This window comes from Thrips palmi, unplaced genomic scaffold (assembly GCF_012932325.1).
Source record: "Thrips palmi isolate BJ-2018 unplaced genomic scaffold, TpBJ-2018v1 HiC_scaffold_5, whole genome shotgun sequence".
NCBI classification, from domain to species: domain Eukaryota; kingdom Metazoa; phylum Arthropoda; class Insecta; order Thysanoptera; family Thripidae; genus Thrips; species Thrips palmi.
The window spans coordinates 17,829,034-17,852,177 of NW_023144632.1; the positions used below are offsets into that span (position 1 = coordinate 17,829,034).

A 23,144-nucleotide genomic window follows, 5' to 3' on the forward strand; every position below is an offset into this window, starting at 1 on the left:
TATCAAGAAAGTGCTTTGTTTTGAATGCCAAAAGGTGTAACTGCCGCCCTGCCGGTCACGTGACACTATGCCGGTTTGAATGTTGTCCCTGCATATCCCTGGTCTTCCCTGGCCCTCCCTTTGTTGTTCCAGGTCGTTCCTTGTTGTACCTTCGAGGTTGTTCCTAGTTTGTACCTTGTTCCAGGTCGTTCCAGGTTGTTCCAAGTCGTTCCTTGTTGCACTGTACATGTCTCACGGTGAAAGGCTGCACCAGGGAATTCTCAATGGTATGTTATGAAGTCAGCTGCACCACCATAATATGGAACATTTTCACCATAATATGGAGAATCTTCACTGTACAACATTTAGAGTGTGGGCCACGTCGTTCCTGGTTGTTTCAGGTCGTTCCTTTTTGGATCGCGTCATTCTTAGTTGTTTGTGGTCCTTTCTTGTTCCAGGTCATTGCTGGTTGTCCCAAGTCGTTACTTGTTGTGCCATCTCGTTCCTCATTGTACCAGTATTGTTCCGGGTCGTTCCACTTCGTTCCACGTCGTTCCACGTCGTTCCTGGTCGTTCCGGTGCCAGGACGATTAGGCCGGGGGCGACGACACCGCAGCAAAACAAGCGAAAGGCGGCAGGCGGTGGCGTGTTGCTTGACAAGGCTTGACCTACCCTTGCGAAACACAAGACCTCTGCTGCCCCGCCTTTGCCTTATTGATGTGGCGCTCAATGGGGCGTTGCTGTGTTGGCTGTGTTGGCTTGGACTCCACGATCGCTTGATTGGAAATGTGGAACGCGAGGGCCGTCCATACTCACTCCATGCTACACACATCGGTATCTCGAATGGCAATAGCGCGCGTGGGATGCAAGTAAACAAAGTTAAGTGCCGCCAACTGTTTTGGTCCAAGTGTCGATGCGCGTGAGTGCGTGCGTGGGTGTGCGTGGGTGAGTGTGTTCAGAGAAAAGGGTTTGCGCTTGAAAGTAGGCGGGGAAGTAGGCGAAAACAGGCCATTTAATGTGCAAAGGCGGTCTTCAAACCATGCACAATATCTCACAGAATCGGGCGAAACCATGAAAAACCTTCTCGAAGAGAACCGCACGTAGAAAAAAATAACCTTCTGGGTGGGAGTGTGGAGTTGGGAAATCGTGGACAGACTACTCGGTATTACGCTGTGTTACGAGGATATTACTCGTGTATTACGGCCTTAAAATGCCAAAATTTGACCCATTTGACCCGAAAATGGTATTACGTTCACGTGTATTACTCACAATACGCTTTTTTTTGTGTACAGAGTATTAGCCCGCGGAGTGGTCCCTGACGAGTGGCTCTCGTGTGGGGACATGGAAACACATTTGGACTGAGCTGCTTGTATGGTCAATATTTGATGTCACGAATGACACCGCAAAACCTTAAGTATTAACTACAGGCTACTGGGAAAACCAGGAACCTTTTTTTTCGCCGTGGACAAATGGCATTTTTATTGCTTTACAGTGATGGCAATGTCATCACAAAATTAAAGGATCACAAAGTGACGACGACATTCTCATTTAAGCTTCTAAGCTCATTGCATGGGGCGACAACGTATCCCCGTACCAACTTGGCCCGGTGACATATTCTTGAACTTCCTTCGAAACTGTCACCGGGTGACAAACCAAATCGTCACACCGTGCAGTGCGCACTCCCGGTGCTCGACATCCACGTGAGTGGCCCTACACTTGAGAGACTAAACGCCGCCGTCGACTAATCTGTCTTTTCTCTCCGCTCTGCTTGGCCCCGCTTGACGCGCGCTGCGCCGCTGCGACGTGTTGTTTGTGTTTGTCGCGTGCCTTCGATTGCCTCGAGGTTTTCCTTCCGCTGGCGTGACTCGCTGCGCTCGCTGCCTTAGTGCCTTATCATCTGGCCATCAGCCCCGGCCAGCCCTGCAGTCCAGTCTTCACCTGACCCACCCTTCCACACGGTCCCGCACCTGGGCCGCACTGCAGCACCAGCCGCCACACGCCACAGCGCCATGTCTCCCGCCAGAGCGATGGTCCAAGACGCCAACGGCGCCGCAGCCGCCGCCAAGCCTCTCGCCAACTCCTCCAAGCTGCCCAAGGAGGTCTCCGAGTAAGTCCAGCCGCCGCACTGCGAATCGAAAGGCGGTCACACACTGTGAAAATTTGAGCCGTCACTTGGTGACAATTTCAAGGTTGATTTTCCTTACAACAATGTCATCAAATCAATTGATGACATTGTCGTCACGCCCATGCAATAAGAATAAGTATTGGTGAAAATGTCATCAATGTGATGAGATTGTCATCATTTCAAAGTGATGAACACATCATCCACGTTTTCGTCATAAAGTGACTACAAATTTTCTCAGTGTATTCCCGCCCTTTACTGGCGTTTTTTTGTATCGGTGGTGTCATTGGGAGTGCAGAAAATTAAACCAGAAAATGAAATAGAAGCCACCTGGCGAAAGCGTAGGTGTGCTTGTTTCCCGTGAATGGGCTTCCTCGTCTGGCACTTTCTTCGTCCCCTGGTGGGGCGTGGTGGGGCCACCCGGCCGGCAGGCGCGGCGTATCGCCCCATCGTGTGATTTTGTCATTCCGCCTCGTCGTTTTGTTTTCGGCGCCCTGATGCAAGACCGGGATCGCGTTGCTCGCTTCGCCTTGCTTCGCGTTGCTGGGCCTTGTTTTTGTTTTTTCTTGTTTTTCTTGGTGCCACTGTCGTATCTGTAGAGCAGCTGGCGATAGTCGCGCCCCGCCCCACCCCGCCCTGTTCCACCCCACCCCTCCCCGCCCCGCCCTTTCCGATTACCTCAGCCGGAGCAAGTCGATGAGCGCATCGCCCACCCAGGTCGGCATATGCCGATCAAAGCCCTAAAAACCTCAAGTTGGTTTCTTTTTCCTCGAAGATCGTCGGCCTAAAAACGTTTTGCACGTCACTCCCCGCATCTCCACGCACTCCAAACGCCCCTCTATGCACTTCCATAGGTTTTCCTTGCCACTCCAGCGAGGCACTCCGCTTCGAATGGCAGATTCAGGCCTTTTGGGCCCCGAAAATGGCGTTACAGATTGCAGAAATTTGCGCCTCCAGCGGCCTGGGCCTGGGGAGCCAAATTTGGGCATTCTCAGAGGGCGTTCCGGGGCCAGAAAGGCAAATTCTGGCATTCAAAACGGAGCGCCACTGGAGTGGCAAGCAAACTTACCAACGGAGTTGCAGTGCTCGCCTCTCGGATGGCTCTGCATGGCTCATGGCTCTGGTCGGGGTCTCATTGTGGACAGAAAGGAGGGTATCTGTGATGGCAACCTGACGAGGGGTTATCACACAATGAAGGTTTAAAACGTGGAGCTGGCCGTGGAGTGCGCAACGCGACGACGCTGGTGCATCCCTCTTTGGCGCAGGACAGCAGTACGAGACTGATTCCGAGGGTCGTTTTCGTCGCTCTGTCTCTCTCGCACTCATGAGGTGCGAGAGAGACAGAGCGACGAGAACGCCTATCGGAATCAGTCTGCGGACGGATGCCTGGGCGTGAGCCTGGACGCCTGCGAGAGGCGAGGTAGGCCACCGTCTCCACACCGGTGCGACGCGGACGGGCTGGCGGCCTACCTCGCAGGCGCTAGTCCCTCGCGTCCCTGGGCGGAGTGATTCCGTGTGCGTCGGCCTGGGGCCTGCCGCCAAAACTGAAGACGCGTTTTGAGCTCCAGAGTCGCCGAAACGGGACTCGAACCGAACGTGTGACCCCACCAATGGATTGCTCTCCGAACGAGCAATCCATTGGTGGGGCCACACGCTGGGCGGCGGCAGGTCCTCCCGCACACCAGCACGGACAAAAGCGACCGCTCGGATCTTTTAGATACAAGTTATTGCGAGCCCGTCCAACTATCGAGAGCATCTGTCGGCAAAAGCACACTTTTTCGGGTGTAGCATCATGGAGCGCTTCGGCGCTCAGCGGGAGTCCAATGACCGCTGGCCGTTGCGGTCAAATCGTCAGAAATCGGACCGCACACAATTCGGTGGTGCCTTTGAAAGGGCATTGAAATTTTGCCTTGAAGTCCCATGCTAATCCACGCTAAGGGCACAGACGATTCTCGCCGTTTCTGAGGGGTAGATAGTTTACGCCCTGCAACGGTGCAAATTTTTATGCCCTTGTTTCTCCAGACTCCTACTACTCGCTGTCTCTTTGTATTTTTGTCTCGGTAGCTCCGGGGTGTCTCCCGCTCGTGGTGCTATTGGAGTCATGTGAGTGTACTTGCGACCATCATCAACGCTAGACGGCCACACGCCGCTGTTATTCAACAATGCGACGTCACGAACGCATTCGAACGGAACGACACTTTTCGCATCACCCGTTGGATAACACAATGGGGATGGCCGAGTGCGTAGCGCGCTTGCATAATGGCACGTGAGTCATCCCCGAAATCGGACATGGGACCGCGAGGCGAGGGAGCGAGCAGAAAGCGGATGGGGATGGGGATGGGGATGGGGATGGGGATGGGGATGGGGATGGGGATGGGGATGGGGATGGGGATGGGGATGGGGATGGGGATGGGGATGGGAAGCTCGTCAAAGCGAGGGCGGAGAACTCCACACTTTCCCGGTGCGGACTCTAGGAGAATTACACCACACTTTCCCGGTGCGGAGTCATTCTCCACACTTGAACGAGTGGAGTTTGCAGTCTCCACACCTCGAGTGTTAAGCCCGAATCTCTTGGCATAGTGCAAACGTGGAGAACTCCACCCTTGAAGTGTGGAGACTGCAATCTCTGTACTTACTGCAAATACCACACCTCCGCATTTCAAGTGTGGCGTCGTCCTCTTTTGGTTTTCACAGTGCGCCCCTGATTCGCGAGCTGTATACAGTATCCGTCAGGATCGCGTCCTCGCTCCGTCTCTCTTGTTTCTGTTTGTTTTCGAAAGCAAATAAAAGGTGGCGTCCCGCCCTGTGGTACGGCCAAACGAACCGAATGTCTCCTCCGCATTTCGAGCGTGGAGTTCTCCACACTTGGTTTCACAGTGGTCTGACTCGCATTTCGCTCGCGCCCGAAAAGGCCGTGTTACGGTGTGACCGTGTTACGCGCGGCGCGCACCGCGGCCACGCATTGCTGCCCGCCTGGGCTGGCCTAGGCTAATCCGGGGTCGGCTTGCGGCCTGCCGCCCTGCAGACTGATTCCCAGAGTCGTCTCCCCCGCTCCGTCCCTGTCGCACCCACAGTGTGTCCCACACGGGCCGACCCTCGAGTGCGAGAGAGACAGAGCACGACTCTCTCGGAACGAGTCCGCCGCTCCCCGCCGCGCTGCCGTCGCCGCTGATGCGCCCAAGATATTGCACCGCAGAGGAAATTCACCTGGCTGGCGGTGACAACCCCGGTCACAGTGTACACACACAGAGTGCACAGAGTGCGCCCCTACCGGTGTGGGCGTAACACTGCACAACGGGGACCTCGTGACAAAGTGACAAACTCGGAAGCCCTCGCGCGGCAAGGCTATTGTGTTGTGCCCCGCTTCATCACGGCGTGGAGATGACAGTAAACAGTGAAGTGTGTGTGTGTGTGAGTGCGAAAGTGAGTGCGAGAGAGAGGGGGGAGAAGGGGACGTGTGTGTGTTTGTGTGTGTGTGTGTGCTCGCGCGCGCGCACCCGCCCATTTCACACAGGCGCCATAATCATCTTCACCCCTTGCCCCCAGCAGCCCCTTCCTCCTCCGGAGGCGTTGATATGCCTCCTAGGTAGCTTAAAGCCCTTTGCTAAAGTGATTACCGTAAACGCAGAGGGGTAGGGTTGGCGTCATCCTCTTCGACACGGCCTTAATGAATGCGTGCACCTCTTTGATGGCATTAATGAATGTTTGGTATTAGCAAAATTCTTGAGAGGTGACGACGCGCAGCGGCGCGGAATTCAGCAGTGGCGCCACGACGAGGGCGTGGTAGTTGAAAAAGGTGGCCGTAAACAGAAAATCCCTCTCTTTTTTCCCTTCCTTCCTGACGAGGCGACGGGCAGGGGCAGCAGCACCGGCGAAAAACAATGCCACCTCCCACGCCAGGCTTCGCCACGCTCCCTTGCGGCCCTCCAGCGGGCCTCCGATCTCCGGTCCCTCGACCAGACTTCAAAGCAAACAGTGAACGGACAATTTTCGTGAGTGCGACATGCTGCTGTGTGCAGCCTCCTCCCCCGTCCCCTTTTCACCCCTTCCCCCTCCCCTCTCTTTTTCCTCCAATTTCCCAGGGCACACACCGTGTGGTGATCAAAGAGAGCGATCGCCGAGACGCAACCCCTGCTCAAGGACCAAAAAAAAATGTGGCCGACGGATGACATTTATGTCGTCAAAGTGATTGCTTTCAGCAGTTTTTTTTTTCCGGTTTTCATTCGAGAACGGCAGGGACCATCGAAAGATGGACGTGGCTTTCCCTGCGTCTCGTCTCCATGGGGTTGAAAGAATGCACATGGAAACAAAGACACCCATTTCTCGAAGAAAAGAGGCATTCTATAGAGCGGTCTACAACTTAAAAAAAACGAAGTCGTCCCTTGAACCAAGAATTCTGAAACATTCAAGAAACGATCTTTCGAGTAAGGTCGCTCAATGAATGCTGTGTAGCCCGCGCCAGCGCGGCTCAGTGACTTATTTCAGTGAGAGATTTTCATAGAGTGGTGGCTGCCTAGCTGGCTGGCTGACTGGCGCTGGCTGGCTAGCTGGCTGACTGGCTGACTGGTGTGGCTCTGGCTGTCTGGCTGGCTAGTGTGGCTAGCTGGCTGTTTGGCAGTCTTGCTGGCTAGCTGGCTGACTGGCTAGCTGGCTGACTGGCTAGCTGGCTGACTGGCTAGCTGGCTGACTGGCTAGCTGGCTGACTGGCTAGCTGGCTGACTGGCTAGCTGGCTGGTTGGCAGTCTGGCTGGCTAGCTGGCTGACTGGCTAGCTGGCTGGTTGGCAGTCTGGCTGGCTAGCTGGTTGTCTGGCTAGCTGGTTGACTGGCTAGCTGGCTGACTGGCTAGCTGGCTGACTGGCTAGCTGGCTGACTAGCAGTCTGGCTGGCTAGCTGGCTGACTGGCGTCCTGGCTGGCTAGCTGGCTGACTGGCGGCCTGGCCGGCTGGGCGCGGAAAGGCCCCGCCCGGATTAAGCTGCAATTGGCCGGTGCAATCGGTGCGGCTCGGTGTCCGAGTCGGTGTCGTTTCGTTGCCGGGGAGGGCGGCCCTCGCCAGGCCCTCGTAATCCCCGCGTCATAATTATCTCGAATGCGACGCTCTGTTTTTGTTTCCTCGCTCGAGGGCTTTAATCTCCGTCGAGTTTGTTGAGAAGGGTCGTACAGGCTACGCAGGTGGAAGACAATGGCCCAGATCACTCGAACGGGACTCGACTGCAGTGTACTGGTTTAAAGGTTGCGTGTTGCATCGGACGAGGATTTCGGACAGGGACAGAGCTGCGGCTTAGCCGGGCCGAGTGCATTAATCCCCCCCACCCCCGCTTTCCACCCCACCCCCACCCCACCCCCAAACCCACCCAGAGACAGGCGAAACCGAGTTTGTGGACTCGCATAATAGTCGGGTCACTTTATCCGTAATAGCAAGCGTACACTGCAAAGCCAGTGGAAAGTTTGCTTGCCACAAATTCGGCAAGCCGTATTGAATGCCAAAATTTGGCAAGCTTTGGTCGGAAATCTTCATAAGCTTGCCAAATTTTGGCATGCTGGGTGGTATTTCCGGGCCAAGCTTGCGAATTTTTGACATTCAAAACGGCTTGCCAAATTTGTGGCAAGCAAGAAGCAAGCTTACCACCGGCTTTGCAGTGTAGTACGCGAAGTACTAAAGAAGCGTAATAGCAGAAACTCTCAGAGTTTAACCTACATTTGGGCAATTTTGAGCAGATTCTCGAGCTAATTTGAGGCGTTCTAGTCGGATCCCTACTGGTTTCGAGAGTGCATACCGCCTCAGGCAAAACTCACCACAGTGTGTGCTCGCATCTGACCTTGTGAACCGGCAGCTGACGACGGAATCAACAGTAGTTGCTTTTTTGGGTCATTCCTTTTTTCATTCACACGGTGAAGCGATGAAAACGGGTCCAAACGTATTGCACTAATTGACGCGTTAATCGTAGCGTTTGGATTGCCGGCGTGCTTTTCAGCGAATGTGACGTCATACGTCCGATAACGGGCGAATCGTGTCGCACTCAAGAAATCCTGCGTCCACTTTCATAGTGCCTGAAATCTCTGCAAATCTGCAATCTCCCCCCTTCCCAAAAAAGACAAAACACAAGCGAATTTTGGGCGTCGAATCGGTCTAAATTTTGAGAAAACCGACGAAATCTCTTGCCTTACGAAATCTTGTGTCCCCACAACAAAAGTGGTTGCCACTTCATCCGCCCCTCTCCATGGGAGAACTTATTCTGTACGGCTGTGACTTCAGGCGTCAAGTTTTGAAGCGCATAGTTGTACACTGGTAAAACTAAGGCGTAGTATTACGCCCTTCTTGAAGCGTACAATCGCTCATGCGCTCCAGTCCTCCTACACTGCAAGAAAAAGTGTGGATAGTACAATAAAAGTACAACAAAAACTGTACAATTAAAGTACAACAGGGATTGTAGAAAGTACGGCGAGAATTTTACAAACCACAACGAGGCCTGGACTGCACAGCACGCGTCATGCCGGTTCTATTGTACTTTGTACAAAGTTGTACTTGAAAAGTACAATAAATTCCTGATAAAAAATTTGCCAGAAATTTGTGCGGTTATTTCTTGCAGTGTATCTAAATGCATGGGGGGAAATTGCCTTGAGGCGTACGCTTCAAGAAGGGCTTACAGTCTTTGAGCGTAATTGCACGCTTGAACACTGTAAAAAATTCCGTTGTTTTGTACGGAAAATGTACAGACGAAAATGGTAGGGAAGTACGGAAAAAAGTACGGAACGTCCGTCCCATAAGAACTCATGTAATCGGGTACGGAAAAAAGGTACAGAAGTTCCGTAGTAGGACACGGACGGTCCAGGCAAATTATTGACCAGACATGTTCCGTACTTTTTCCGTACTTTTTTCTCGCAGTGAATGAAGCGTGGCACTACGCTTCAGCTTCGCAGTGCGTCGGTCGGCCCGGCCCGCCCGCGGGGTTTGACTGGCCGCTCTACATTTGAGAGACGTGTGTACATCCGTACGGCCGGGACTTGGTTGGGACTTGGGCCGGAACGCCGCGAGATGACCGCCACAATAGAAACAAGGTCGGTCTTGCGCCACCCGGCGAAGCTCGGCCGACTTGTTGATTCCCTGCTTCTGCGGGCTGATTCCGAGAGTCTGTCTCTCTCGCGCCTATGCAGGCCTCCGCTCGAGTGCGAGAGAGACAGAGCGAGTCGACAGCCTCCCTCGCGGCCCCGCGTGGCGAAACGCCCGTTTTGGCAACGCCGTCTCTACGGTCTCTATGTCGCTCATCCGCTTTTCCGTCAACACGCGGGAAAAGTGTTTTGATCGAGTTTCGCGCCGACTCGCCTTGCCCCACTTGAAAACGATGGCATTGGCGCCACATTCAAACAGATTAGGGAAACGCGAATGTGTCACGTTGGCACGCTGTTCAGAATTCGCAGGAAACTTCTGAACAACAAGTGTCAAAGATCTATTGATCTATCCTCATTACAATGTGTAATGAAAGTGAAGGCGCCATTAGCAATCACGACATTTTATGAAAAAATAATGTTATGAATGTCAGAAAATTCCACACATTTTTAACAGTGTATGGGGAAAGCATGTGATCAAATTTTCTGTATTTCTGGATGTGCTGAAAATGCAACTAACAAATGAGGAAAAAAGATCGCAGATGAATGAAGTTCATGACGTCAAAATAGCAGTGTCAAAACACCTCGGTTTAGGTTTAATTTTTTTTTTTTGACCAAATTTTGGCATTTAATAGTCACGATGATATCAAAATGACAATATTGTGCGTTTCCGTGTGTGTTGGGAGGAGTCACAGCGCGGTAACCAAACACGTCTTCAGATATCGAGACTGGGGGGAAGGCACGCGAGCTCGAAAATATGACGTCAGATGAATTAACACCGAGGACGCACGCGCCACACACGCGACGCTCGCGACGCACGATGACGTCACGGCACGCCCTTTCACAAACAGCGGGATGTGGAGTGCGTAAACTGCCATTGGCGGCAATCAGTGTAGGCCAGTGATGCCTTCCTCGTTGTCCAGTGCATCGAGCCATCGGCACAACAACAAAACACACTGCGTCATGCCCTTATCAACCCCCTCCCCTTCCGAGCCCCCTCCCCTCCCCCCTCCCCTCCCCTTCCCGAGCCCCCTTCCCTCCCCCTCCCCCCGTACTTCCGAGCCCCTCGCGCTTCCCTGCCCCCTTTTCCCGTACTTCCGATTCCCCTCCTTCCCGTCCCCGTCCCGTTCGGCCTTTTAAAAACTGTCTTACGCCCCCCGCGACGATATGCCCGAGGATGCTTGGTGCGCAGCTTCTCTGCCGCTCCGGTAAATGCACTGTTGAACCAAGTGTGGAGAACTCCACACTTCCTCATGCGGAGTGATTCCCCACACTTGGACACGTGGAGTTTGCAGTCTCCAAACTTCAAGTGTGGAGTAGCTCACAGAGCCCCTATCTCTTGGCATGGTGCAAACGTGAAGAACTGCACACTTGAAGGGGGGAGAGAGGAGACTGCAAACTCGCCGCACTTTGCAAGTGCGGGGACTGCAAATTCCACATCTCTGCATTTCGAGGGGGTATGCGCTCTCTGAACCTGTGTACCGACTATTACGCTATTACGCTCTATTACGCCACAAATTAATCGGAATTTAGCTAAAAACGGCCTAAAAAAATTGATAAAATTTTGACATTTTCGGCTATTACGCGACTATTACGCGTATTATTACGCGTGCTATTACAGATAGAGTGAACCGACTATTACGCGAGTGCATACCCCCTTGCTGCATTTCAAGTGTGGAGTCCTTCGCATTTGGTTTCACGGTGTTCTTGCCTCCCCACACTTTGTCTTACGGTGAAAGGCTGCACCAACATACTATGGTGGAGATTTTCTCCATAATACCAACGGAATTCGCCAAAATATCCACGGTAAAAACGGTTCCTGGTTTTCCCAGGAACCCCCTGGAAATCGCCTATGTCATCGCCATAGGGCTCCTGGGAAAACCAGGTACCGTTTTTGCCGTGTCCATAAGGTACAGTGAATTCTCAATGGTATGTTATGAAGTCAGCTGCACCACCATAATATGGAACATTTTTACCATAATATGGAGAATCTTCACTGTACATTTAGTGTGCAGTAGATGGGTGAGCTCCGGGAGCAGGGTGGTTTGCGCAGGGGCGCACCGCACTACCCCTAAAACAGCTCTCGGAATCAAAACAAAACAATCCATCGAAACGAATGAGACAAAATGTGGCGTTCCTTTCAATGCTGCTGCACGTCACATGCATCGTCAAGCGAAAAGCCAATATTCAGCCGAGCGCGTTGTTGTCTGCACAAAGGACGACGCGCGCAGCTCTCGCGTGGATAAACTCGAAATATCTCGGACTTCTGCTTTTCGGGTTCGCAGAGTCGCGGCGATGTCGTCTGTTTGCGGAGCGCCCGTGGGATTGTTTTGGAAGAAGCGATCGCTAACAAGACGCGTGGCGCGGGTTCTTATTAAATTTTAACAATGTTGGGGTCAAAGGGAGGAGCAAAGGGTAGCTCCAAACGCTAAGGGCCCTTGCCGTCGAGGGGCCGCGCCGCGTTCGCCCTGCCCCGCCCCGCCCCGGAGCCCCAATCAGTCCGGGCGTGGCCACGGCTCGGACCTCTTCGTGGCGGGGCGAGGTGGGGCGGGGTGGGGTTGGGTGGGGCGGCCGTTGGTGGGGGGAGACTATAAGTCTGAGGAGCGCACTCGGCGTCGCTTCACACTGTGATTCTGTTTGAGCGCCAACAGTCCCGCGTAGTTGCGACCTCGTTCGAAAGTCGAAACATCGAAAGTCCCCAAAATGAGTTCCGCCAAAATCGCCATCAACGGCACCAGCGCCACCAACGGCACCAACGGCACGGCCAAGGAGATGAACGGCGCCGACTTGAAGAAGCTCAAGAACGCCAACCCCCCCAAAGTGTACATCGGCTCCCCGCAGAAGGAATTTAACCCCTCGTCCAACGACAGCCTGGACGGCAACCAGTGAGTACAGTGTACCAGTGTACCGACCCGCCTCCGACACGAGCCGCGCCGGCACGTGGACCCGCACGTGGAACGTGTGGAACGTGTGGAACGTGTGGAACGTGTGGGACGGAGTGAACGGACGGAACGAGCGGAACACAGAGAGGAATGGAGGCGCGGCGCACTGCACTGTCAAGTGGGCGGGCGCGTCGTCGTTCCACAGGGGGTTGCTGCTGCTGCCTACCTCCCCCTTCCCACGGCACCTGGGCACAGTGGGCCAGAAGACCGGTGGAGGCGGCCAAAACTCTAGACGCGTTTTGAGCACCAGAGTCGCTAAATGGGACTCGAACCGAACGTGTGACCCCACCAATGGATTCCTCGTCCTGGTGATCAAGCAGGGCCAGGCAGAGCGCCAAGCAGCGCCAGGGTGCGGCGGCGTCCACTTGGTCGGCACCCTGCCTTCCTGGCTTCCCCTGGTTCCCAGCATTTTGATTTCGCCAAGCCTATTCAAGACAGGTCAATTCAATTCAAGTCAATGCAATGCAATTCAATTCGATTCAAGTCAAGGCAAGTCAATTCAAGTCAATGCAATTCGATTCGATTCGATCCAATTCAATTCGATTCCATTCAAGTCAAGTCAAGTCAAGTCAATTCGATTAGATTAGATTCAATTCAATTCAACTTAGGACAGGTCAATTCAATTCAACTCACTGCAACACGACTCAATTCACTTCAAATCAGTTCGATTCGAGCCGAGTCTAGTCAAGCCCAGTTCATCCGTCCGCGAGGTCCGGCTGCCAGTATCGCGCTCCAGCCTGTCACCTTCTCCACCTTCTCCGCCTTCTCCCGTTCGACATTTCGCGGCGCCGTTCTTCAAACCGGCCGACCGGCCCCGCGGCGAGACGACGCGCCGAGACGGCCTGCCGCGCCGCCAGCGCCGCCGGGCGGCAAGTTCAAAGTCACGGCCGCCGCCGACGGCTCCTCCCCCTCCCTCCCTCTCCCCCTTTCCCTCCCCGTCGCCGTGGTCAGTGCACCCCGCCCCCCTGGCCGCCCCCGGCCAGTCCGGCCACTCCGTCTCCAGGCTCCGGGCAAGCTGCTCCAGGCAAGCGGCTCCAGGCTGCTCCGGCGTCAAGGTCGAACCGCGCATCCGCGGAGACTTAGACTTGAACTGAGACTTAGACTTGGACTTAGACGAGGAGCAAACAACTTCGTCTAAATTTGTACACCGTCATTTCAAATTCACGCTATTTCACTATTTCATTGTTATTTCAACGTTATTTCAAGGGTATTTCAACGTTATTTTGCGTTATTTCACGTTATTTTGCGTTATTTCGCGTTACTTCACCGTTACTTCACGTTATTTCACCGTTATTTCACGTTATTTCAAGGAAAAAGTACACCCCCTGGGGCTTAGATCCAGGATTTTCCAGGGCGAAGGGGGTAGAGCTGTGATTTTTGCCTGCTTAGAGTCAAAGTAGTACTGCTCTTTGTAGTGCCTGTCGAAGTGCAAAGTGCCAACCTTCCAGCGGACAATCCAAGGGGGATGACTACCACCGCATCGCACTCACCCTCCCTCCCCCCTCCCCCTCGATCCGCGTCAGGATTTAGAGCGAGCGACACGGGCGCCGCGAGCTGCACTTCCACTACACGGCCGTTGCCGTGTCGGTTTGCAAACTTCATGCAACTCGAAACCTAGACATGTCCTGCGAACACGATAAAGCCATCACCTGGAATGCCCATATGAACATCGGTCAACTATCGGGATAGGTTGTTTTACCGTGGGGGGGGGGGGAGGCCAAGGGGTCATATCCCCCCCTTTCCCCACACATACTGGACAGCTGCCTGGTAGGCAAATTAAGTAAGACACCTTTCGCCTGAGGGTGGGCAATAAGAGCATGACCCGGCCCTCTGGGGGAAGGGGGTCTTAACTTTGGCTGTGGGGTCGCGATAATTTAAAGCCGCTTTTTCTGGGTCGCGAGTCGGATACGGTCGAGAGCCGCTCTGGCATACCATGTAGTGCAGTCCCCAGCGAGGCAGTGTCGGCGATATCACAGTGTCGACACCGACCCGACCCGGGGGGCTGCTGGGGCTCTGCGGGGGGCGAACCGCTTTGACGGGCCGAAAGGAAGCAAAACGTTGCCATCCGCGCGAACAGACCACGCCGACAAACAGAACAGAGACAGTCAGTCAGACAGACAGACAGACAGACAGACAGACACGCGCTCGCGAAACTCTTCCAGGTCCTCGTCAGAGAGGCACTTTATGGTCTGTCAATCGTCAGTGGTTGCCTGTCTATTTAATTTCCTTCCCCCTCCTAATGATGTTCAAAATTTGCCAAACTTTCCAATCCACACTAAATGTTATGTACAGTTTTGGACGAGACTGTGCAGATGAACGTTTTGTGCGATTTATGTACGAAAAACCGCACATTTTTCTCTATTTTTTGTTCAAAATTGCGTACAAATTTTTATGAAAAGTTCGTCTGGTCAAAAATCTGTAACTTCGCACAAAATTTGTACAAAAACATTTGGTGTGTGGGAGGGCGAGGGGGTTCACCGTCCCGATCCATCCCGATTTGTACTCGGAGGTCCGATAAGGATGTGCAACAGTGACAGTGACGTGTCGAAGATATCGTTATCGAAACACGTGTGGGGCAACGCGGTAACGCGGGGGCTGGCGAGCGGTCTATTGCGTTTGTTATTTGGTACGTGTCTTCAGAGGATTACCACACTTTCTTTGGTCGGATATTGCGTTCTATTTTTTTCTTTTATTTTCTTTCTCCTGGCTCTATGGCGCTATGGTTCGCGTGCACCAAGACAGATAAGAAAGTGAACATGTAACCACCCTTCTTTACCAAAATGTCCCCAATTTCAACGACTCAAATCCGCCAGAGTGCGTTTAATCTCTCTTTCCACGGCGTGTGTGCTGTCCGCGTCGTCCGTGTAAACGCGCAGCGCCAAAGAGGCCAAGGGAAAAACGAGCGGAGCGAAAAATATGTACAGCCATACCAGACGCGCTGCCATAATCACAATTTATGGGTGTGCGTCGTTTTCGTCGCTCTGTCTCTCTCGCACTCATGGGGCGTCCCGTCTGGGTGCGAGTGAGACGGAGCGACGCCATGGACGCGGCCGGAGAGCAGGCCGGAGGATTGGAATGTCGCAGAGGCATTATAGGATCTAAACGCATCGCGTCGTGTGCCGCAGACTCATTCCGAGACGCGTTTTCGTCTCTCTGCCTCACCCGCACCTACACGGGACGCCCCGTGAGTGCGAGAGAGACACAGCGACGAACACGGCTCTCGAAATTAGTCTGCTGCCGTGCTGCCGCGCTGCAGCCAGGAGGAATGACGTCGACGTCACACACACTGGAGAGTCTTTTTCTTCGCTCTGTCTCTCCCGCACTCATTGGGAGTCCCGTATGTGTGCGAGAGAGACAGAGCGACGAAAACAGCGACTCTCGGAATCTATCCTGCAGCCAGGGGGAATGACGTCACGGTCGAGAGGCTGTGGCGATTCGCTGATTCGCTCGTCATAGAGCTTGGTTCTTGGGTTCTGCACCGGGAAGGGAAAAGACGGAAAAGACCGACGGGCCCCGCCACTTCGCCACGCGTCCGACTTATACAATAAACTACGAGCTTGCTCTGCTCGGCGGCCAGGCGGCGCTCCGCGGCCCTGGACTATTTTGAGATGACTCGATTATCCCATCAGGTGGACAGGGAAACTTGGGGAAAGGCGTGAGGCGGGCAAGGCCATGTAGCTCTCTCTCTCCCTCCCTCCCTCTCTCTCTCTCTCTCTCTCTCTCTTTCTCTCTCTCCCTCCCCCCCTCTCTCTCTCTCCCTCTCTCTCTCTCCCTCTCTCCCTCTCTCTCTCTCTCTCTCTCTCTCTCTCTCTCTCTCTCTCTCTCTCTCTCTCTCTCTCTCTCTCTCACTCCCTCTCCCTCTCTCTCTCTCACTCCACCCGTCAGTCCCACTGACAGATCCTGGCCGTTGGTCGGAAAGTTCCAGGAAGCGGGCGGAGCGGGCGTAGTGTGCCAGCCAGGTCAGGGCGCGGCGAGCCAGAAACACTGAATGTGATTGTACAAATTTTGTGCGAGACGTTAAAGTTTGCAAAGTTTTCTTGGCGGCAGTTATGATGATGATGATTCCCCCCGAGGGGGTATGCACTCGCGTAATAGTCGGTTCACTCTATCTGTAATAGCACGCGTAATAATACGCGTAATAGTCGCGTAATAGCCGAAATTGTCAAATGTTTATCAATTTTGGTGTGTTTTAGGCCGTTTTTTTGCTAAATTCCGATTAATTTGTGGCGTAATAGAGCGTAATAGCGTAATAGTCGGTACACAGGTTCAGAGAGCGCATACCCCCTCGATTCCCCCCCCCCCCCTTTTTCTTGCACACTAGACAGCCGCCTGGGAGGTAGGCAAATTGCATCACTTTCCCCTGTCAGTAGGCAAAACGCGTGGCCTGACCCCCCTTTCCAAAATTCTGCGCACGCCACTAATGATGATGATGATGATGACGATGATGATGATGATCCACAATGGGTGCGGCGTGTAACCCCATGCACTTGACTCACTTCTGCAGGTCGCCGACGGAGAGCGGGCCGCCCTGCTGTGTCGAGGCGTACTCCCCGTACAACAGGTAGTCGCACAGTGCGGTGGTGGTGATGGTGACAGTTGACAGTGTGGTGGTGACAGTCTGGTGGTGGCAGTGTGGTGGTGTTGCACTCAGAGTTTTGCTGCGCACAGTTTGTTTCAATGAGTCGAAGATGGATTCTGTCAGGTTTGCCAACTTGCAGTCGTTTCTGGTAGCGAGGTTGTGGGGTTGTCTCCTCCTTGCGTCCACACATTTCAGTCGGTGGTGGATCCCTCGTGGTGGTGGCAATGGTGGTGGAGAGGTGGTTAATGGTGGCGGCGGGCACTCGAGACTAGCACCTTTCCTTTTCACCTTGCACCATGCAAAGAGATAGAGGCTCCACTGAGATTCCAAACGCTATGAGTATAGCACGTATGGTGCAATGCAGCTGAGATATCGCACCACACGTGCAATATGACAGCCATATTGCACCTTACGTGCATACGTCCCAAAAATGCCCTATGCTAATGCATGGGAATTAGAAGGCATTGCACTTCATGTGCAATGCTTTCGCATTGCACCAATTGACGCTATACACATAGCGTTTGGATTCTCAGTGTCTGTGGTGAGCTTCACCACACGAAATGCGGAGACTGCAAACTCCACTCGTCCAATTGTGGGGAATCACTCCACGCCATAGGAGTAGTCGAAGTGTGGAGAACTACTCCAGACCAGGAACGGTTCTCCACACTTGGTTCTACAGTGTATCTACCTGCCCGCTACCTCCTCACAGCCAGCCAGGGCCCAAGTCTGCGAGCTTTAAAGTGGTGGCGGCAGGTGGCGGTCCCTGTGTAACCCTGAGTGGTGACCGAGGGGAACTGCACCGGCATGAGTCCATCGACTCCCGCTGCAAGTGTCTAACTCTCCTCTCGTGTTGCAGCTGCACCTACGAGCTCATCGAGTCCGTGGCCCAGTTCCTGCTCGATAGGGTGTCCATCCGGCCCAAGATCGGCATCATCTGCGGCTCGGGCATGGGTAAGCATTGCGAAGCATTGCGAAGCATGGCACGGCGAGGCGCGTCCAAGGGCGCGCTGTTCGAAGAACTGATACCGTGGTTGGGGCATGTCGATTCACTGTTAAAAAAAAAGTCTGAAAATTCAGACAAAATTGGTCAGAAGTTATTAACAGACTTGAGGTCTGAAAATTCAGACCATTTAGATGGTCTGAAAGTTAAGAACTGGCGAGTCTTACATTTAAGACTTGGTGGTCTGAACATTCAGACCTGTATGGAGATAGCAAATATTAAGGTCCGTGCCATGTGAATTATAGCATTGGAACCATCTCAAGCGTATGAAGTCCTCCAAAGAGGACGTCATCGATTAAAAATTGTGTTTGGGAAGAAGATCCTTGCGACTTCTCCCTGACTTTCGAGGGGCCGGCCTGCGGCACCCAAGGAAATGGCGACACGGAGCCACCCGCGAGAGGTAAATTAAAATGTGAATTGTTCAACTCCCACCCATAGTACGGAGATAAATCTTGCAGCAGAGAATAGTTCTCATATGGCCGATTAAGTATTGTCAATTTTAAACTTTTTAATTAGTCTATTTTCGCATCAGACGCCTTTTAAACAGAAGGAGGTATGTCTCACAACACGTGCGCCATCTAGCGGACAAACGAAATCTTGGGTTGGTCTGAATTTTCAGACTTAACTGTCAAAATTTTCAGACTGCGCTGATCTGAATTCAAGTTTTAAGATGGTCAGGTTGCATTTTTCATACCGAAAGGCTAAATTTTCAGACAAGCAGTCTGAAACAAGTCTGAAAAATGAATTCAGACCACCAAGTCTGACAAAAGTGGTCTGAATTTTCAGATTTTTTCTAACAGTGTTTAAAAACGAGAAAGAATTGACTAGAGATAAGCCGGAGCTCGGGCTGTGCGCTCGCGTGCATTCAACAAATCCCATAGCGAGCGATAGCTCTTTCGACGGGGTAATTCCGCACCGCTCCCGTCCTAAAACACGCCCTATTCGTCATTTTGAAGCCAAAAACTACAATCTTGATTTGCTTTAGATACTCCCGGGGCGGGATGCACGCCAGGGTGCAAGTTGTTTATCTGCCTCCTCGACGGTATCGAGATCTCGAACAGGCGCGACGGCGCCGCAGGCACGGATCCAGAGGGTGGGGGTGGAAGGGTGGAAGAAAGCAGCTAATGCCGAAAACCGTACCCAAAATAGCGCAAAATAGCCGTTTCTTGAACCAAGATGATAACTTCAATGAAGCGAATTTACTTGAATGTTTCAAGTTAAATTCTCTTATTTCGAGTCAAATTTCTCGGTTCAGGAAACGGCCTTTTAGGGTGTGAATTGGAGGCTGAACATTGCCACGGTAAAACTCGGTCTGGGAAGTTACGTGGCCGTCCTGGGAAGGGAGTTCCTACAGCCAACAAGGGTAACTTTGGACACCTGGGGTAATTTGAATCGGGCTGGGAAGTTACGTGGCCGTCCTGGGAAGAGAGTTCCTACAGCCAACAAGGGTAACTTTAGACACCTGGGGTAATTTGAATCGGGCTTCTCCATCGGCCTGCATGAAAATCATCCAAGTACACCACACCTGTCCGAAGTTTTCCCCATGGTCGGAGGTGGCTTCGAACAGATGCGGCGTACTTAGATCCCCACGCAGGTCGATAGGCCAGCCTGTCTCAAACCACCCTCCGGGGCCCAAAGTACCCCCGCGTTGACGGTACGTTTCCTGTTTACCCAGTCTGAATTTCACCACCCAATTTCCTCGCTAATAAACACTTCTTCCGCCCACCCCCTGCCCCCTAGTGAAGGGCTTTTCTGGATCCGCACCTGCGGGAGGAGCAGAGGGTGCTTAAGGTGCAGGCCTACTGACTGTTGTGTGTAAACCTCAAGACGGAACCACAGGTTGCCTGGCCGACGCCCTCACCGACTCCACCTCCTTCCCCTACGAGACCATCCCCTACTTCCCCACGCCCACCGTGCCCGGCCACATGGGCAGGCTCGTCTTCGGCTACCTCGGCGACGTCCCCGTCATGTGCATGCAGGGCCGCTTCCACTACTACGAGGGCTACCCGCTCTGGAAGGTGAGTGGGAGGGGAGAGAGAGAGAGAGAGAGAGAGAGAGAGAGAGAGGGGGGGGGATGGGGAGGGAGGGAGAGAGAGGCAAAAGGTGACAGAGTGACAAAGTGATAGAGTGCCAGGGTGACAGAGAGTGAAAGAGAGACAAAGTGACAGACTGACAGACTGACAGAGTAACAGAGTGCCAGGGTGGCAGAGTGAAAGAGTGACGAAGAGACAGAATGACAGGGTGACAGAGTGACAGAGTGACAAAGTTACAGAGTGACAGAGTGACAAAGTTACAGAGTGACAGAGTGCCACGGCGACAGAGAGCGAAAGAGTGACAAAGTGACAGAGTGACAGAATGACAGGGTGACAGAGTGGCAAAGTTACAAAGTGACAGAGTGCCAGGGTGACAGAGATTGAAAGCGTGACAAAGTGACAAAGTGAAAAAGTGGCAAAGTGAGAGTGACAGAGAGAGAGACAAAGACTAACCGAGTGCTGCTTGCAGTGCGCCATGCCCGTGCGCGTCATGAAGCTGGTGGGCGTGACCCACCTGCTGGCGTCCAACGCGGCAGGCGGCCTCAACGACAAGTACCGCGTGGGAGACATCATGATCATCAAGGACCACATCAACCTGCTGGGCTTCGCCGGCAACAACCCCCTGATGGGGCCCAACGATGAGAGGTGAGGCGGAGGGAAGGGGGCTACCTCGTGAAACTGAGCGCGGAGAACTCCACACTTGAAATGCGGAGGTGTAGAACTTGCAGTCTCCGCACTTGGAAGCGCGGAGTCTCCACAGTCTCCACACTTCACGAGTGAGGTTCTCCACGTTCGCATCAAGCCAAGAGACAGGTACTTCTCCACACTTGAAGCATGGCCAACTCCTTACGTCCAAGTGTGGAGAGTTTCTCCGCACAAGGACTCGGTTTCACAGTGGAGACTCGCGCGGTGTCGCACAGAGGGCCAGAGGACCGTTGGAGGTGGTCAAATTCTCGGTCGCGTTTTGAGCTCCAGAGTCGCTAACTGGAACTCGAATTGAACGTGTGACCCCACCAATGGATTCCTCGTTTGGAGACCAATCCATTGGTGGGGTCGCACGTTCGGTTCGAGTCCTGTTAAGCCACTCTGGAGGTCAAAACGCGTCTAGAGTTTTGGCCGCCTCCACCGGTCTTCTGGCAAATCCACAGTTCGTTCTGGTCCTGAGACTGACAATAACATCGCCCTTGTCTGCAGGTTCGGGCCGCGCTTCCCCGCCATCAACAGGGCGTACGACGTGAACGTGCGGCGGATGGCCAAGCAGGTCGCCACGGAGATGGACATCAACAACATCACCCACGAGGGCGTGTACTCCGTGGTGGGAGGGCCCTCCTTCGAGACCATCGCTGAGATCCGCATGCTGGGAGCCCTGGGCGTCGACGCCGTCGGTGAGGATGGGCTTTGGTGTCTTAGTATTCGAAGCTTTTCTGCGAAACCAAGAGTGAGGAACTCGGCACTTGAAATGCGGAGGCTTGGAATTTTCAGTCTCCTGCAGAATTCGCAGTCTCCACATTTCGAGTGTAGAAGTTCTGCACGTTTGCATCATGCTGAGAGATAGGGGCCCCGTACTCCGTAACAGGAAGCGTAGAGTTCTCCTACACAGTGGGCCAGAGGGCCGGTGCCAGCGGCCAACTCTAGACACGTTTCGAGCTCCAGAGTCGCTAAACAGGACTCGAACCGAGCATGTCACCCCACCGATGGATTGCTCGTGCGGAGAGCAATCCATTGGTAGGGTCTCACGTTTGGCTCGAGTCCCATTTAGTGACTCTGGAGCTCAAATCGCGTCCGGGATTTGGACCGCCTCCACCGGTCTTCTGGCAAATCCACTGTGGCTGTGAGGGCCTTGTCGTGCAGCCCGCTGACGTTCCTCCCTCCCCGCAGGCATGAGCACGGTCCACGAGGTCATCACGGCGCGCCACTGCGGCATGACGTCATTCGCCTTCTCGCTCATCACCAACAAGAGCGTCACGGACTACGAGAGCTACGAGGAGCCCAACCACGAGGAGGTGATCGACATGGGCAAGCAGCGCGAGCCCGTCCTCAAGGAGTTCATCACCAGGCTGGTGAAGAAGATCGAGGACGATCGGGACGAGTAGAGGTCGACGTGTGCGTGTGTGTGCGCCGAACGCCCAGTGCAAAGCGAAAAACTACTTAACGCCCCTCCCCTCCCCGCGGCCCTCGCGACCGCCTCATCTGTGATACACCCTCGGACCGGCGCGCCGCGGCGTGCGGCCAAGGTTGCCAAGACACTGGTGAAACTGAAGCGAAGTCCCACGCTTCATTCAAGCATAGAACTACGCTCGGAGGCCTGACGCCCTTCTTGAAGCGTACTCTGCATCCACGCTCAGGCGCGGCTCCAGGGGCAGGGTCGGGGAGGGTGGTGAGGTGATTTCCCCTCCCCTGGGTGCCAGATAGGTCGCCTGGAAGCCAATGCACTCCTTTGCCCCTGTAAATAGGCCAAAAGCACTACCTTACCCTCCCTTTGTAAACTTCTGGAGCCGCGCCTGTCTACGCTTCAAGGCGCTTGTACGCGTCAAGAAGGGCGTAGGGACTGTGAACGCTGCACAAAAGACCCAATGTTACGCCTTGGTTTTACCAGTGAAGGGGCCTGGCCAGAATGTCCCTCATCAGTTCGCCATTACTTGCGTGTTCCTCGACTGATATAATACAACATTAGATTTAGAGTAATTATTCATGACGAAAAGAAATGTAGTGATTTTAGCTGCATAGCTTTTTTTATTGATATAGGAGAGTGAATTATGGCTTTTTTTTCTCCTGTGGGTTTTGTTGTTGTTGTGAACATCTAGTGGAACTGCAGGTACCTATCAGTTTCGGGATTCCGTCATTGAGACAACTACTGCTGTATCATATGACTAAATACTTTTGATGGAAGAACAGAAGATGTATCTCGGTGATCATTATTACTGTAAACCTTCCGCAACTATAGGTACGGCGTCTGAAAATTATAGAAATAATTTATTCATTACTGCGTGCCCATGTTGTAATTACATTCTATGATAACAAGTAAGATGTGCCATGTGAAAAGTGACTATGATTATGTGTCATCTAAGATAGATTAAATTAATTTTTTTCCCCGAATATTGTTGACTTTTCCTTTCACTACACTTTTACCCCAAAGTAATTTAACCTTTTGTCTGGAGACTCACTGCAAAAAGGAGTAGCCTTCTGGGTTAGAACACGAACAACTCCCAACCAACCCCCTCGTCCAAGTTGAGCCAAGCGCCTCTCAGGTCACCACAACTCGCCCTGCGACACACAAGTGAAGACGGTGGCCTTGCCTCTCGCGGCTCGCTCGGGTTGAGCTTGCTTTTAGGGCTCTAGTGGAGCTGAGCGCCCGTCAAGTAGGCCACCACCCCGCTCTGTGA

At 53.3% G+C, this 23,144-nt stretch overlaps 1 protein-coding gene across 7 annotated transcripts; it reads left to right on the forward strand.

The window, feature by feature from the left end:
• Positions 1 to 1,882: 1,882 nt before the first annotated feature.
• On the forward strand, positions 1,883 to 22,857 carry LOC117651092 (purine nucleoside phosphorylase-like). 7 transcript variants are annotated; one of them, XM_034394843.1, is made up of 7 exons: positions 1,883 to 2,086; positions 16,654 to 16,710; positions 17,585 to 17,679; positions 19,556 to 19,746; positions 20,231 to 20,406; positions 20,956 to 21,146; positions 21,640 to 22,857. In XM_034394843.1, exons 1-7 carry the CDS (start codon positions 1,989 to 1,991, stop codon positions 21,852 to 21,854), a joined length of 1,023 nt encoding a protein of 340 aa, XP_034250734.1. In that variant the 5' UTR covers positions 1,883 to 1,988; the 3' UTR covers positions 21,855 to 22,857. The 7 variants fall into 7 exon arrangements, with proteins under 7 accessions (XP_034250734.1, XP_034250735.1, XP_034250736.1 ...); XM_034394838.1 differs by lacking the exon at positions 1,883 to 2,086 and adding an exon at positions 11,815 to 12,092; XM_034394839.1 differs by lacking the exon at positions 1,883 to 2,086 and adding an exon at positions 11,815 to 12,092 and having other exon boundaries at positions 19,568 to 19,746.
• Positions 22,858 to 23,144: the final 287 nt, after the last annotated feature.